Raw genomic sequence first — 15,692 nt, 5'->3', positions numbered from 1 at the left:
AACCACTGTAATGGACCCACTCTGGGATAGTCTGAAACATGCTGGAAGCCACAGAGGGGCTGTTTTGCAGTGCAATTGAAAAGGCAACCTTTGGTCACTAGCAGGAGTGAATAAGAGGGGCCACTGGCACTGCCTGTGTACAGCTGGATCTCTCAGTTGTGGGGAGATTTATAAGGCTTTCACATACAGTGCAGGCTGAAAAAGCATGTGCAAAAAGTGCAAGCAACTATATTTCACCACAGCCTCATTTTGTCACATCATTTCTTTTCAACAGTGAAAATCACTCAGACCTGAAATCAATCACCCTATATAGGGCCCAGCAACAAGAGAGTGCAAAGCACTAATGTCAGCATGAGCTTCAGATATTATCATGGTGCTGGTATCCTCTCTTTTTTGGGGGGCCATTAGGAATGTCGGGTGTATTTTTAAGTATCCTAGTGTTTCCTAAGCTGTTTTGCTTTTTAGGTGAATGTATAACCATTGTGCTGCATGTGTGTACAGCTTCACAAGCACATTTGACATACCTCCTGAAGATTGTTTTGCTAGGGTCTGTGACCTTCTATACAACTGGGAATATATTTTCTGCAAGAGTACTGAAAACTCAGCTATTCTCCTTGACCCCAACAAGGGTTGCTAAATGCTTCAATTCTTTTGGAAAATTAAGATACTTACTTAGGTGCCCTGAGCTGGACCTATGACTCAAATTGAAACATCTAGCCAAAAGTTTCCCTTGGGCACTGTTGCTAAATACTTTGTTAGCAGTGAGTACCATATCTGTGTTCTGATGATCCCCAGAACTGCTTCTTGCTACAGTGCAGCAGGAGGTACTCAGACAGGATGGACTTGCTATAAGAATTTATGCTGGCCCTACCTCAACGTACTCGGTTTGTTTCAAGTCCTTGTTCTGCACTTTGTTTCCTGTACCAAAAGAATCAGGTGTGACCATGTCACCAAGACATCTCTGTTTATTCAAAACAACCTTTCGTCCTTCAGCTTTGCATCATCACATTCACCCACATACAGTCTGCTGTGCTCCCTCAAACAGTTTGCTAAGTTACCCTTAGCAGTTTCCCACAGGCTTGCTGTAGTTATTGTATGGGTGACTTTGCAATGGCTCTTCTGTGGTTAAACCTCTGAGTCCTCAATCGGGCCATTCAAAAATACTGCTGTAGGGAGTGATGGTGAAGATTCATTGGGATGGAAAAAATTTTCAGATGGGAGCAATTTTACTTTTGAGACAGTGTGGTCTCGGGTTGACTTATTCTCTACAACTTGATGCTTAAGTGTCCCTATCTCTGAGTCCCAGGCTTGTCCCCGCCGCAACTTCTTGAAGGTATTACGGAAACCCTCTGTACTGAAGTAATAGATCAAGGGGTCCAGCGTGCAGTTCATGCTGGCCATCATCATTGTTATAATTAACGCTTGACGCACTGAGGCCTGAGTTCCTGTCTCAACCTTTATCACCTGGGCCTTTATCATCCCATAAACTGCCAAGGTAGTGTTGTAAGGCACAAAGCAGATGATGAAGATGACCAGATTGACCAAGAGGAGACGGACAGTCTTCTGCTGTCGCAGGGTCTTTGTCTGGCTGGACTGGCAGAGCTCCTGAAAGATCCGAATCGAGCAGTATGTCACACAGCTCAGAGGCAGGAGAAACCCCAAGATTTCAGCCAGGATTACCAGAGGAAAGAGGTTTTTCTGCCATATGTTGTCGCTAAAACTTTCAAAGCAGAGATAAATGGTCTGGTTCTGTACCTTACAATCATTTCGCTTGTGGACTATGGCTGTGGGGATAGAGCCCAGGAAGATCACAACCCAGACGATCAGGCAAAGGATCTTGGCCACCTTGGGGCGCCGCAGATGCCGCCAGCGAAGTGGGTGAACAATGGCAACATAGCGATCCACGTTGATGCACATGAGGAAGAGGCAGCTACCATACATGTTGATCTGGAAGACAGAGCCAGAGACCTGGCACAGGGTGCTATCAAAGGGCCAGTAGTGGTTGGAATAGTAGTAGAGTCGCAGTGGCAGAGGGAGTGTGAAGGTGAGGTCGCTTATGGCGAGGTTGAACATGTAGATCATCACTACAGACTTCAGGCGCAGGTATCGGACGAATATCCATAGGGCTATCACATTCAGTATCAAACCTGTAACGAATATCAGGATGTAGCCAGGCAGGAGGAAGTGGTGGTTTGAGGTATAATCCTTGCATGTCTGAGACGTATTGGAAGCTGACATGCCCGGGGGGGAACAGGAGATGGTCACACTGAGATGGCTGAGCCTGCTGGTGAGCAGAGGATGCACAAAGAAAAGCGCTGAGGGAAGTCATTCCCATCAAAGTTGCTGCAGACCGATCCTCTCATCTGCAGCTGAGAGGTAGATGGCACATCTCTCTCTTGGCTGGTGCTGCTTTGGATTTCTTGTTTGTGGTCATCTGGCAGGGATGGTACTGGAATCACATCAGCGTCTGCTTCCAGTTCAGCAATTCTTTCCAGTGGTTATGGGGGTGCTGATGCGATGGAGGATCATTGCCAGTTGTCAGCACAATTCCTGGTCGAAATGAAAGACCAAGACAGAAGAGTTTAAGTTAGAGGAGGAAATGCCACCATGATGGCTTCTGCAGCAGCAACTCACAAAGAAACAAAAAGACTCAGAAAAATGGACACTAGAAAAGTGAGTAATTGCACAGCAGAAGAGCACAGAGAAGGAGATTGCTGTACAGAATCATTTATCACTCAGCCCCAGAAAATGCACATTGCCCTGATCCCTGTTGAGAGCACAGGCATACAAGAAAGGGACAGCACTAGTACACAGGAAAAGTAGTTGAGACAGCTCCAGAGAAAGAGAACAGCCTTTCAAAGGAAAAATGTTGACTGGAAGGAACTTAAAATAAAAACTCCATGGTACTGTTCCATATCAGAGAAACAGGACTTTGCACATCCTTTTCAGATAAAAAAAATTATACTACAGTTAGATCTGACTCCACCCAAGCTCCTTTTCCTACGTGGAACAACACATGCAAACCTTAGTCCCAGTAACTTAAAGTTGCTTAGGTTGCTTTCATTCACACAATCCCTTTGGGTTCTTACTTGCATGGGACCAGGGGTGCTTATTTGGACTGCGTATCTTCAGTTCATTCTGCTGCTTATAACAGCATAAAACACGAAGTAGCCCGTGTCAAACAAACATGCACAGTGCAGCCAGGTGAGGGAACACACAATAAAAAAGGAAGGGTCGTGGGCTTCATGTGTACAAACACAGCTGTGGCTAGAGAAGACTCCAGGTGGTATCATCCTCCCTGCACTGTGTTTGCATGGATAGGTTTTAGTAGCTGCAGGGGCTCTAGGCTGTGAGTACATGCCAGAAGTTTTCCCTGTGTCCAATAGAGTCAATGCCAGCTGACTCCAAGGTGGACCTGCCCCTGGCCAAGGCCAAGCACATCAGCAAAAATGTTTGCACCTCTGGGATAACATAGTTAAGAAAGGAGAAAAGTTACTGCAGAGGAGCAATTGCAGCCAGAGGAGAGAAGTAGAATATGTGATAGAAACAGCCCTGCATACACCAAGGTCAGTGAGGAAGAAGGGAATGAGGTGCTCCAGACACTGCAGCAGAGATTCCCCTGTTGTCCCTGGAGAAGACCATGGTGAACCCATGCTGGAGCAGTCTGTTCCTGAAGGACTGTACTCCATGAAAGGAACCCACACTGGAGCAGGGGTTGATAAGTGTGACACAATTCCCCTGAGCTGTTTGCAGGAGTCAAATAGGGGCTCCCTCACAGGGTCCATGTAGGTTGTGATTTACTTCAAAAGGAAAGTAGAATTATCTGCCTAGAGAAAATCTTTACATAAGGTTGATATTACTGTAAGAGGAAACTACTCAACAACTTGACAGGTATGACAAGCATGCCAGCTCATCTGGATGGCATTGCGGGGCAATGTTCAGATCTAGAGGGAGTATTTACTGAAGACAGAAATGTGTGCTGACCTCATAGATAAGAAAACAATATGTTAAACCATGAAAGTGGAAGTCTAACATGAGAGGGCAAACAGCTACAACTTGCCCATCATTTAGTGTTATTGGGCAGGTGCACCAAAAAGGCAGGTTTCTTAGAGAAACTTCTACTGGTTTGTCAAGCTTCCTCTGAGTGGATTTCACCCTTCTTGGTGAATGAAAACTTTGTATGAAGTCTTGTATAATTTTAAAATAAAAGATAATCTAGCAAGACAACACAAATGCACAAGAAAGTGGTTGGTTTCAAGTGAAGTGATTAAATGCTAAAAGCTCTCAAGGACCGTATGTCAGCTTTTGCTAGAGCCAAAACCTTGCAATGCCTGCAGACTGAACAGACTGGTGAGACCTTCATCTTGGTGTCAAAGTAATTGAGACTGAGTCTCAGTGAGAGACCATAACCTGCTTTAACATACCTACCCAGATCAGCCAGATGTCAAGTGAAAGGGACTTATCTCCACAGACAATCTATTTTTTCAAGTTTTTGAAAGGTATTCAGTAAACACTCCAGAGAATGTATGTAAGCACAGTCCATGCTGTGTGAGACCAGTAGGCCATCTACAACTAGTATTCCATCTCAAATTGTGGATGGTGAAGGGATAATGTTAAGAACAACACAATTGTGTAGTTCCACTGTCTCAAGTTCTCTTCCTGATTCCAGCAGAGGTGACCTAGTTGTATTCAGTAGTCCTCAGGGAACTTTTATTTCATTATTTGCTTCTTTTTCACTTGATGTAAAATTTATGATCTACAACATCCAGTGCCAGGAGTGCCAAGGACTTACACAGCTCACTTGTATGTTAGGGGAAGAACCACTTCCATGCACACACTTCAGATTCACTGCCTGCTAGATTCAATTCCTAGTTTTAGTGCTGAAAGAGACAGGGGAAACAACATCTCTATGCACCTTCACTTTATCACTGATAATACTATAAACATCTACCATATTCCCACTCAGTAAATGGGGTTTTTATGAGGCTAGAAGGTCCTTGTCTTCACAGCTCTTTCTCACAGAGGCATCATTCTGTACTTTTGAACATCCTTGGTGTTCCTCTCAGCACTTTTCCACTTCTGTTACAGCCTTTGTGAACCCTGTGGAGAGGTAGTGAAAAGGTACACAATGCTGATGATGTGGATGTGCTGAACTGCATAGGCTCAAATCTCATTTGCAAGGGGTAACGGTCAGTTCAGTTTGGTTTTCCCCATCACTGAGCTAGTTGAAATTTCAGCTGTTATTTTGAGTCCAGTCACTCACACTTTCCTTAATCTCTGCAGTTCTTTGTAGCCAACCCTCATTGTTTCTAACTTGAATAATTTTATATCTCCAACAGATTTATTATTTTATTATTCATCCCTCATGAATAAGTCAAACAGCCCAAGCACTGGTGTCTTATAACTCCACTGCGTAAACCAACTATCTTCCTCATTCTCCTTCCCATCTTTTAGGCACTTTTTGTATAGGTAGGAACCTTTCTTCTAAGCTTCTTTAAGTGCCATCAGTGAGAGCCCTTTTGAAAGCCTTTTGGAAATCCACATGAGCCACTGTTCACATGCTTCTTGGCTCTTTTAAGAAAGGACTGTGGGACACAGCATCCCTTTATAAAAGCCATGGTGACTCTTCCCCAGTAATTAGATGTGACTGCATGCCAATTGTTTTTCTTTTGCCTTTCTTATAGCTTCTACTAATTTGTTCAGCAAAAACATCAAGCTCCCTGGCCTGAAACCCTCCAAGTGCCTTGTATCAAATTCAATCTGCTAGTGAGCCTTTAAAAGCAGTTTTAAGCAAATGTTTCCACATCACAGTTAGTCAAGTCTTCCACCCTTTGGTTGTTTTTGGACCTCTGATGTAGAAGCACCCAAACACTGCTTAGTTTATCTTTCTCCATAGCTGTTCCTACTGCTGTTTTGATCAGAGACAATCCTTTAATGAATTTTCCCACCGAGAGAGTTTCTGCTGTGGAAATCTCCCAGGCTTTTGTGTCATGAACAGCAGTGAAAGAAATCTGTCCATTTTTTTACCCACCGTCATCTTTTCTTTCTCTCCAGAGTGGTCTTTCCTTACATACTCTAGCCCTTCACCCCTTAAGACAGCAGAATTCTAAATTGGCACCAAAGATTACTGAGAACAAAAAATAGATTGAGATTTTTGAGGGGATTTTTTTTTGTGGGTAGGTGGAAACACAGAAAGAATCTGCTATGGTGATGTTATTGAAACTAAGCTGATAGTCTCAAACTTGCTATAACAGGTACTGTGATCAAGATCTCAGAGAACTGAAATGAGATGTATGCAGGCACAGTCATTGGAAAGAAGAAGCTGTGAGACCAGAGCATTTCTCTGATGAGCTCTGGAGGTACTGTTTTGACTGTTCTTCAGTGAAAAACAAAGCTATGGGTAGCTCAAGCAGGCTGGCATCAGGGAAACAGAAGAGGTGAAATTAGTTGGATTGTCCTTGTTGGTTAATGTCGGAGAGCCAAAGGGCATGTTCTGTGTGGCTGCCTCTAAAAGAACCTCAAGTACTCATTGCTCTGCACAAAAGCTGCTGAGAGATCCCAGCTGCATAAGGAGGCAGTGGTACCACAGCTGAATAATCCTCCTCACAAGATACTGTCTTTGAATCCTGAAGGAAATTTCTGTTTGGTGACTGACCTTATGTCACCCAGGAGGGGAGAAAGCATCTTTTTGCTTCTTCAATACGAGCCCCTGAATGCCATCAACTGCCAAGACTATGACTTGCAACACCCATGAGGATTTTAATTTTTTCTTTTGGGGGGTGAGAAGCCCTAGATATGCTTCCATACAAGGGCCAGAACAGGCAGACCTGCCCTTAGATAAGAGGTGTGTCTGGTGTCTTGCTGCCTGGTCCTGGGAATCCTCTCTCCTGACACAATCTCACTAGGAGTCACTGTCTCCTAGCACCACAGAAATAATGAAGAGTCTGACTATGGAGTTGAGAAATAAGGTGGAAAAAGAAAGCTAGAAAAATATTGCTAAACATGCTGCAGGGTCAGTGTTTCTGACAGTGGCTTGTCATTGAACACATGGGGAGCTTTGTGGCTGCCATGAGATGCAGACAACAAATGTGGCATTGGGGCACCCAGCTGAAAATGCAAACTGCCTGAGCTCGCTTAGTAAGTCTGGAACCAAAGGGAAAATAAGAAAGAGTGTGCCAAACCTGAAAAAAAACCTCACTTAACTTTGCTCTAGAAATTGAAAGTATATTTTTTTCATAAATGCGGATGCTTTTAACCTGCTGTCCGTGATATTTAAGCACTACTTTTCACATTTTTCTACCTAAGAAATTAGATTATTGTGAATATTAGAACCTTGAAAACATTCAAGACTTAGAATGCCTTTTTAATGAGAGATGTATGATGTTAGAACTGAGACCCCCATATTTAACTCACAAGGTCTTGTCACACTGCTATTGCCTACTCCTTCGAGTTGTCACCCACCCTTCATCTCCTGAGTGCCCCATGGGTTTCCATTATGAGCACCTTGGCAGTAAGTTCTTCAGGCTGCCCGTGCTTTTGATATCACAGGATCCCAAAGAAAGCCTCCGTTTGAATAAGTACTGAGAATTGCCTTGCACCTCTAGGTGCACTGGGCAACTGAAGAGGGGCAGAAGTTCCCCAGTGCCCTGAGTCAGGTCTGGTAGCACATGCACAGCAGCTCACAGGGACCAGTGCCCACAGCACCCAGACCATCCATCTCTCCAGATGTTTCCATCTGGCTTACCTCTCTGCTGCTGAAGAGCCAAGGGTGCACTCAGACTCACTGGCTGTTGATCACTCCCACTGCAGAGGTCTTGATCCAGGCACTGATCCTGCAAGGAGCTTGAATCAAAACAGGACAGGCAGGATCTTTGGCTACTTGTTCATCCAAATCACAGCTGTCCCCTACCACGCGATGGCTGACTCTACATCTGTCATGCTACAATTTGCTTCTTCTCCTTTTTCACTTCCTGATGCACTTCTGCTTGGCCACAAAGCATGAACTTTGCTATCCAAAGCTGATAAGCTAAACCACATCCTATAACATTATAGTTATGAAAGAAGCAGCACCTGGGTGTCATTGCAACTGAGGAGACCTGCCCTAGGTCATAGTGCCAAATTCTTGCTTATCTTGCTAACTTAGCCACCCCCAGGACTGGCAGGGGAAAATCAAAATATCCCCTTCTTCAAAATATTGCTAAACAGGAGGTAGAAGTGAAATATGGGAAGTGAGAGCAAAGTTGTTTAATTGCTAGCCCCCACAAAGACCTGGAATCCTGTCATTGTCTTGGGCTCAGGCACTTTGAACTCTTCCCTGGGGACCCAGCTACGCACTGCTGACATGTGGCAAGGTCCCAGAAAGAACTGAGCTCTGAAGAGGTGTCAGTGTCTGTGGCAAGCAAAGGCATGTTTGCGACAAACATCAGTCCCTGATGTTCAAGGCTACAGGAGGCACAGCGGTAAGAAAGTAAAAGGGCTGGTTTACCGGGACATCTGTGACCTGGCACTGCTACGAGTATCTGGGAAGGGAGCTGACTTTCTACAAACCCATCTGGCACAATGTTGCTTCAAGTCCTATTTTTCCGTTGCCAGTCTCAGCACACCTGGAAGAAGACATGAGTGGTGACACCCCTAATCCTACTGTTATCCTTCCCCAGGAACAGCTGCCCCAGAAGATGGTGCTGTGACGGTGGGATCCCTCTTTCTTGGCAGCCCTTGCCCGACTCCTCCACCTGCTGGTGTTTGACTTTCTCACTCCCTGCTTGCCGTTCCTGACTCCTCATTCAGGGAGTGACACACCAAAGGATATATGTTCCTGTTGCTCATAAATCCTCCGAGGGTACAATAGCACCCGAACCACTGATCTCATCCTGCCTCTTCTTAGTGCCTCTCTTTTTTAACCAGACACTGGTTCTCACTTCCTAGTTGCTGGGATCTTTGTTTTCACAGCTTTTTGTGTCTCTTCAGTTCCCGTCAAGGCACTGCTACTGATAAAGGCTCACAGATATACTGGGGTGTGTGTGTGGGTGTGTGTGTGTGTGTGTGTCCTTTGCCAAAGGAGTCTATGACACCCTCCATGGGAAATTCCCCCTTCCCTGTAGCCCTCACCCCCCACACACATGAGCACACCTGGCTGAGCCTCGCTGTCTTGGCTTTTCCATGTGTCAGAAGAGGAGGACACAGTTGCCCACAAGTCCCACAGCATCCCTCACGAGCCGGGTTCACTCACCTTGCCAGGTCTTGGTGCATCAGCCCACAAACTCTGTGTCCCCTCACCCAGGTGGGCTCACACCTCTGCTCCTCGCTGTCTCTTGGAGGCTCAGCTCGTGGGGAAGAGCAGCACAACCCCGGCGTTTCCTCACTGCTGTCTGAGTGAACAGCAGGTAAGACCAGATTACTGGGGTGTGCGTTGGAGGCTACACCCTGATGCTGCAGATCCCAACATGCCTGCTGCCCTGGAGTGCTGACTCCAGAAAGCAGGAGCAAGGACCCAGCAGAAGGAGGGATGCAGGAAGCTGGGAACGCAAGGACAGAGGTGGAATTCATGCTAAAGCAGAGGGGCTGCTCAGGTTTGGAAGGATGACTGGTAAACCCCAGTGCTCTTCAGACCTTTTTGTGCGGGGAAATGTGGAAGAACACAGTAAAGAGCTGAATCCCTTTATGGAAGAACCACAGCAGGGCCAGACCAGCCCTGCTTCACTTTCTGACTGATTCATTCCCAGTGTTGGGAACAGCTGGCACTTCCGAGGCTGCCTGGGGAATGGCAGGCTTTTGTTCCAGGACACTTCAGCTCCCTGGTCACACAGCTCACATTTTTCTGGGCTCCCAGGGGCTTTTAGGAAAGGGCTACCCACTGAGAAGATGGGGGGCAGTCTGTAGGAATGCAGCCAGCCCATTATGCCTCCTAGGAGAAGGGCAATGACTCTACAGAGAAGAAAGTAAGGGGCGTGAAGGGAGACCTGCCAGGGAAAGAGTTAAGAGAGCCAGGAAGCAGCTGGGCTGTGTCTGTTTGCTGTAGCTATACGGGCTGCAGGGTAGAAAAGAAGAATCTCCAGCCTGGAGGAGTCAGATGAGGGAGTGTCCTCATGAACAGCAGCTGAGGATGAGGGAGGCAGTAGGTCTTCCCCTCTCTGATCTCATGTGCTGTTGCTGCAGGGAAACTCTCCATCTCCCCAAAGTGGTGATGAGATGATGGTTCTAGCAACAGTTGCCTGATGCTGTCAGGTTTTTCTTGTGTGGAAGGCTCTGCCTGCTGCTGACCGGGTCTTGGGCAGCTTCCTGCTGATGAAGTGACTGGACTGTGGAGGAAGACGACCACATTACCTGCTGACAGGATGGCAGAGGTCAAGGGTCTGATGCTGATGCTGTCCCCATCAAGGTGAACTCCTTATGATGGATGCCAGCCCTGAAGCCCTAGTTCATATTTCTCTCACTATGCTGCTCAAGCTGTAGGTACAGAACAGCACTGGTATGGACAATGTCTCAGGGCCAACCCAGCATATTTCTGCAGCCTACTGGGTCCCTGATGCTGGCAGGCACACCACAACAGCCTGTGGTCAGGGGCTACCACTGCTTTGCAGTGCTGGGCTGGAGCTGCTGTGAAAGTGACTATTGGGCAGAGGCTGTGGGAGGCCACAGAAGGGGATTCAGGTTGCTATTTCACCGTGACTGAAGGTGGTGGAGCTTTGCCATGGACAGGATGGAGATGGTGTGCATGTACACTGTGCTGATCCCCATGCAGCATGCTGCTGCTGTGATCTGGCTGTAAGTATGCTTTGCACTTGTACTGTCTGAGTTGGAGAGCCAACTAGAGAGGTTCTGTCTTGAAAAAAAATGGAGTGGGATAAGGGTGGAAGAAGGAATTTGAGCAACCAAAAGGCAGAGCATTGCAAGGCATGTCTCTGGGAGGGGAAACTAAAGCAGAAGTGTAGACCAGGATGGGAAACAGGAATGTCCAATTTAGCACAGACAAGAGGTGGCACCTCCCCTTTCCTTTGACATTTCTACTCTAAAATAAGGCTACAGAGGGCTAGTCCTGCAGAGATACAGCTCCAGCTCTGGCACATCTGGACTGAATCTCTCCTCCACCCCACAGGTACTGGGCCAAGCAGACTTCCCTGCACATGTCCCTCTGGGACCCCAGGGGCCGTGATGGTCTGACAGGGCTGATAGAAGAGCAGGTCCGCATTAGCCAGCAGCAGGTAGAAGCCATGGATGAGGTCAAGTGAGGCACAGAGCTGGCTGTCCAGGAGTGCCAGCACCAGTTTCAGCACTGCTGGGACTGCTCCACCCCGCAGGGGCTGCAGGTCTTTGACAAGGTGGCCATCCAAGGTCAGCAAGGGGGAGATGCCACAGGCAGGGTTGGCATGGGAACTCCCTGTGTGCCTACAGGGTCCCCTTGACACATCAGCCTTTCCTGGACTAGTGTGCAAGGGTCACACTGGGTCCATCCCCAGAGTGGCCAACACCTTCTTCCATAATCTAACATGTCTGTCAACACAGAGCAAACAACCAAATACATGTGCTCTTACACATACTAGCATTCTGGCTAAACTCATTGTCCGTTTGGACAGATTTGGCATTTTGGTCCCTTCTGCACTATTCTGGGTACCAGTTCTGCAGATTGGTGGATCTCCTCCCCCTGCCACCAGCTCTGACCCAGGGCCATCTCCTTACTGGCTTCCAGCTTTGGGAACAACTGCACCAGTTGAAAATCCTGACATCTATTTCTCCCGAGCACTCTTCATCTGAATGCATCCTTCCTGCATGCAGCCACAGCCTCTCTTCCCACGCCACATCCCATCAATGCCTTTGCCCCTCGCAGACTGGTGTAATTTCTTGCCCTGCTGCAGGGACACAGGAGTCTGATTTCATCCATGCCATCTCCGCTGCTGGCATTGCTTTTGCTGTGACTCGTGCCTGCAGCTGCAGGGAGCTGGAGAAATGTGGCTGTGACCACAAGATCCAAGGAGTCAGCCCTGAAGGTGAAGGAGAAGGCTGTGGAGGTAGGGGGTGGCAGAGGGAAAGATCTGTGTGAGACACTGTTTCCAGGGAAGGAGAACACATCCCTTATCCACAGCCCTTTGGGAAATCGTCTCAGGGCTTCTCCTTCATCTCATGGCTGCTCTCTCTCTGCAGGTTTCCAGTGGTCAGGCTGCTCTGATAACCTGCCTTATGGGATTATGTTCTCTCAAGCCTTCGTGGACAACCCGGAGAGGAGTTGCAGTGTCTTCTCCAGCTGAACGCTCATGAACCTGCACAACAATGAGGCTGGGCAGAAGGTAATGGCAGGAACAAGGGCAGGGAAGCAAGTCTGGCTGCAGAGGTTTCTCCCTGGCTAGGCAGAGGTCTGTCCAGCCCCCGTACCTTAAGAGGCAGTTCGGGGCAGCCATGTGCTCCCAGAGGACTCGGCATTCTTCTGCCTTTCCTAGCCCAACACTGTGCTGCTCGCCCTGAGCTGGCTCCTTGCCAGTGTGGAGGGGGTCCCTGCCTCTCCTACCTGCTTCTGTGCAGTCTGCTTTTCCTTACAGAGCCCAGCTGTGATTAACCTTCCTTGGCCTTTTCTGCAAAGGAAATTAGTTACCATGTTCTACTCTGAAGGGCTTCCCTGCCCCTCCAGCCCCTCCTCAACAAAGACACCACCTTCTACAGAGATTGCAGTCAGATCTGGTCCCGTGAGCATCCTCTGTCTCTGGGCAGATCTATTCCCCTCCCCACAGCCCCACAGGTCAGAACAGGTCCCAATCTCTTACCCTGCCTCAAGGATTTCTCTTACAGACCCAAGCCAGCTTGTTACTCACAGTGCGAATCTCCTCTGTTTGTATTGGCCTCACTTAAAAAGACTTTTTTGCCCTTCCCTCCCCTCCCTTCCCCTGCCCGGCCCCTGGTCCTGCTCCTGCTCCTGCTCCTGCCCTCCAGCCCCATGGGAGGCGCGTGGGGAAACAGCATCTGCTGAGGGAACCTGCAAGAGTGGGAGGTGTTGGAAGGATGTCTCTGGTCTGGGTGGGAGCTACCTCCAGCTCCCCAGGCTCTTTTGGCCCACATGAAGGTAGAGTGCAAGTGCCATGGTGTGTTGGGCTCCTGTGTGATGTGCACATGGTGGAAGGTTATGCCTCCCTTCCGTAAAGTGGGAAACGTCCTCAAGGAAAAGTTTGAGGAGGCAAAGGAGGTGTACCCAAAGTGGGTCAGTTCCCACAAGCTCCTGGTGCCGAAGAGCTCCCACTTCAAGCCCTACATGCTTCATGACCTGGTCTACCTGTTGGCCAGCCCAGACTTCTGCGACTGGGACCCTCGTCATGGGATCTTTGGCACCCCTGGCTGCCAATGCAACTAGACATCCCTGGCCATGGATGGCTGTGAGCTTCTGTGCTGCAGCAGGGGCTTCCACACGGCCCAGGTGGAGGTGGTGAAGTGGTGCAGCTGCAAGTTCCACTGGTGCTGCTCCATCAAATGCAAGCAGTGCCAGCACCTTGTGGAGATGCACCAATGCTGCTGAGGGCGAGCGTGCTGGTGTGGCAGGGGGCTGCCAAGGGACTGCAAGGCCACAGGAAGAGGCCAGCCTGGGGAGGTGTCCAGGGGTGCCATCAGCTCCTGTGTGCTCCCAACACAGCACCTTCTCGCCAGCCTCAGTGGGCTTTCTGTGGTTTGAATTAATTTTCCAAATGGAGGGTCAGAGGACACAAGACAAATGAATGCCTAAACTTTAGAAATAAGCCATCTGCAATGGAAAGCAAAATGCACACAAAAGCTTCTTCCTTGCAGACTGCATTTGGGCCCTGACTCTGGCTCTGCTCCCTCCTGTGTGCTGGGAGGAGGCAAGGGCATGCTGGAGTCCTTTGCTCAGGGGACATATGGGCTGCATAAGCAAGGAACACCAGGGTGCAGAGTAGGATGGCATGAGGATCCATTCTCGGCACAAGAGAGACCACTGAGGGGTGTAATAGAGCAGTGGCATTGAAGAGATGGGAACAAATGAGGTTTGTAAAATCAAATGGGCTCTTCATAAAATAAGTCTCATCCTTTGGAGGACCAGTACAGGGAACTATGTGCGGGGGAAGGATGCAAGAATTGCCTTCTCCAGTGCTCAGCTGTTCCTTTGGCTGGAGAAAATGTTTCCAAGAGGAGTTCCAGCAGCTGCCACAGTGAGGCTCCCCTCATTCAGTCTGACCTCAGTGCCAGGGAAAGTTATGGAACAGATTATCTTCAATGCAATCACACGGCACGTGCAGGACAACAGGGAGATCAGGCCCAGGCAGCATGTGTTTACAAAAGGCAGGTTCTGCTTGACCAATCTGATGTCCTTTTATGACCAGGCGACCCACCTAGTGGGTGAGGGAAAGGCTGTGCATGTTGTCTACCTGGACTTCAGTAAAAGCCTTTGACACAATTTCCCACAGCATTCTCCTGGAGGAGCTGGCAGCTCATGGCTTGGACAGGTGAACTGTTTGTGGGATTAAAAACTGGCTGAATGGTTGAGCCCAGAGAGTGCTGGTGAATGGAGTTACATCCAGCTGGTGGCCAGTCACTAGTGGGGTTACCCAGGGCTCAGTGTTGTGTTCAGTGTCTTTATCAATGATCTGGACAAGGGGATCAAGGGCACCCTGAGTAAGTTCACAGATGACACCAAACTGGGTGCAAGTGTTGATCTACTGGAAGGCAGAAAGACTCTGCAGAGGGATCCAGACAGGCTGGACTGATGGACTGAGGCCAATTGTATGAAGTCCAACAAGGATAAGAGGTGATTCCTGCACTTGGGTTACAACAATCCCATGCATTGCTACAAGGTTGGGAAAATGTGGCTGGAAAGCTGCCTGGTGGAAAAGGACCTGGGGATGTGTTTTGCCAGGGGATGAGGGTCAGCACAAAATACAGATACCAACTCAGCACAAAATGCAGACACCAACTTTGAAGAATAAGTGTATAGATTTAATATAGTGCAAAACAGCAAAAAATTACAAAAGAAGCACAGATTTATAAAAGGGTAAGTTCAGCAATGCACCTAATCATTACCACAAAGGGTCTCTATCATCATGGCTAGGCTTTGTGAACGAAGATTTGGGCAGGGTTCTCCCCACGTGGGTGTGCCCTTCCCGCCTGGGCACTGGATTTTTTAGGTGAGGCATAGCATGTGCGGAACTGGCACCACTGTTTAAGTCCTAAGGTCCATTTGCCACAGCCAAGTGAGCTTGGACAGTGACAGTGAAATCCTCAGGACCAGAACCTGCAGCCCCTGGTATTCCCAGAAGGTCTCCCATCCAAGTACTGACCAGGGCTGACCCTGCTGAGCTTCTGAGATCTGATGGAATGGGGCATCACGGTGGCATTTAACTGCCTACAAAGAGTCTCTATAGTGATTGAAAAAGATACATCACCAGTTACCCTTTAATACATAACCATCATCCAGACCTGCACCTCAGCTGGGGAGCCCCAATCACAGCAAAGGGTTGGAGAACCACTCCTGGGAAGTGGGAAGTCCTACGCAGTGTGTCCACTCGTAGGTGAGGTCTCCATCTTTGCTGTGAAAGGGGCCAGCTTTTATATTGTTAAAACAAACAAGCTTACATTACTATTTAGTGCAGAAAACATCTGTCTTTCTTCTCTCCTCTGTTTTCACCCAAAGCCTGGCCAGGGTTCAGAGGAAAATCAGGTAGTAAATTTGGACTGACTACTGTTGAATAAGATACATACATTCA

General features: G+C 48.2%; 1 protein-coding gene and 1 pseudogene across 5 annotated transcripts; one reads left to right on the top strand and one right to left on the bottom strand.

The window, feature by feature from the left end:
• Positions 1-949: 949 nt before the first annotated feature.
• Positions 950-9,367, bottom strand: LPAR5 (lysophosphatidic acid receptor 5). Of its 5 annotated transcripts, none has more exons than XM_071559151.1 (4): positions 9,230-9,367; positions 8,486-8,603; positions 7,745-7,842; positions 950-2,550 (listed from the first exon to the last, which is right to left on the bottom strand). In XM_071559151.1, the coding sequence occupies exon 4, from the start codon at positions 2,236-2,238 to the stop codon at positions 1,126-1,128; it is 1,113 nt and encodes a 370-aa protein (XP_071415252.1). In that variant the 5' UTR covers positions 2,239-2,550; positions 7,745-7,842; positions 8,486-8,603; positions 9,230-9,367; the 3' UTR covers positions 950-1,125. The 5 variants fall into 5 exon arrangements, with proteins under 5 accessions (XP_071415252.1, XP_071415262.1, XP_071415234.1 ...); XM_071559161.1 differs by having other exon boundaries at positions 7,745-7,832; XM_071559133.1 differs by lacking the exon at positions 8,486-8,603.
• Positions 9,368-10,699: 1,332 nt separating this feature from the next.
• On the top strand, positions 10,700-13,495 carry LOC139673467 (protein Wnt-4-like; annotated as a pseudogene).
• The last annotated feature ends 2,197 nt before the right edge of the window (positions 13,496-15,692 follow it).

Source organism: Pithys albifrons, chromosome 1 (assembly GCF_047495875.1).
Source record: "Pithys albifrons albifrons isolate INPA30051 chromosome 1, PitAlb_v1, whole genome shotgun sequence".
Taxonomy (NCBI): Eukaryota; Metazoa; Chordata; class Aves; order Passeriformes; family Thamnophilidae; genus Pithys; species Pithys albifrons.
The sequence above is the reverse complement of the archived record's forward strand: the minus strand, read 5'-3'. Positions and strand labels throughout refer to the sequence as shown.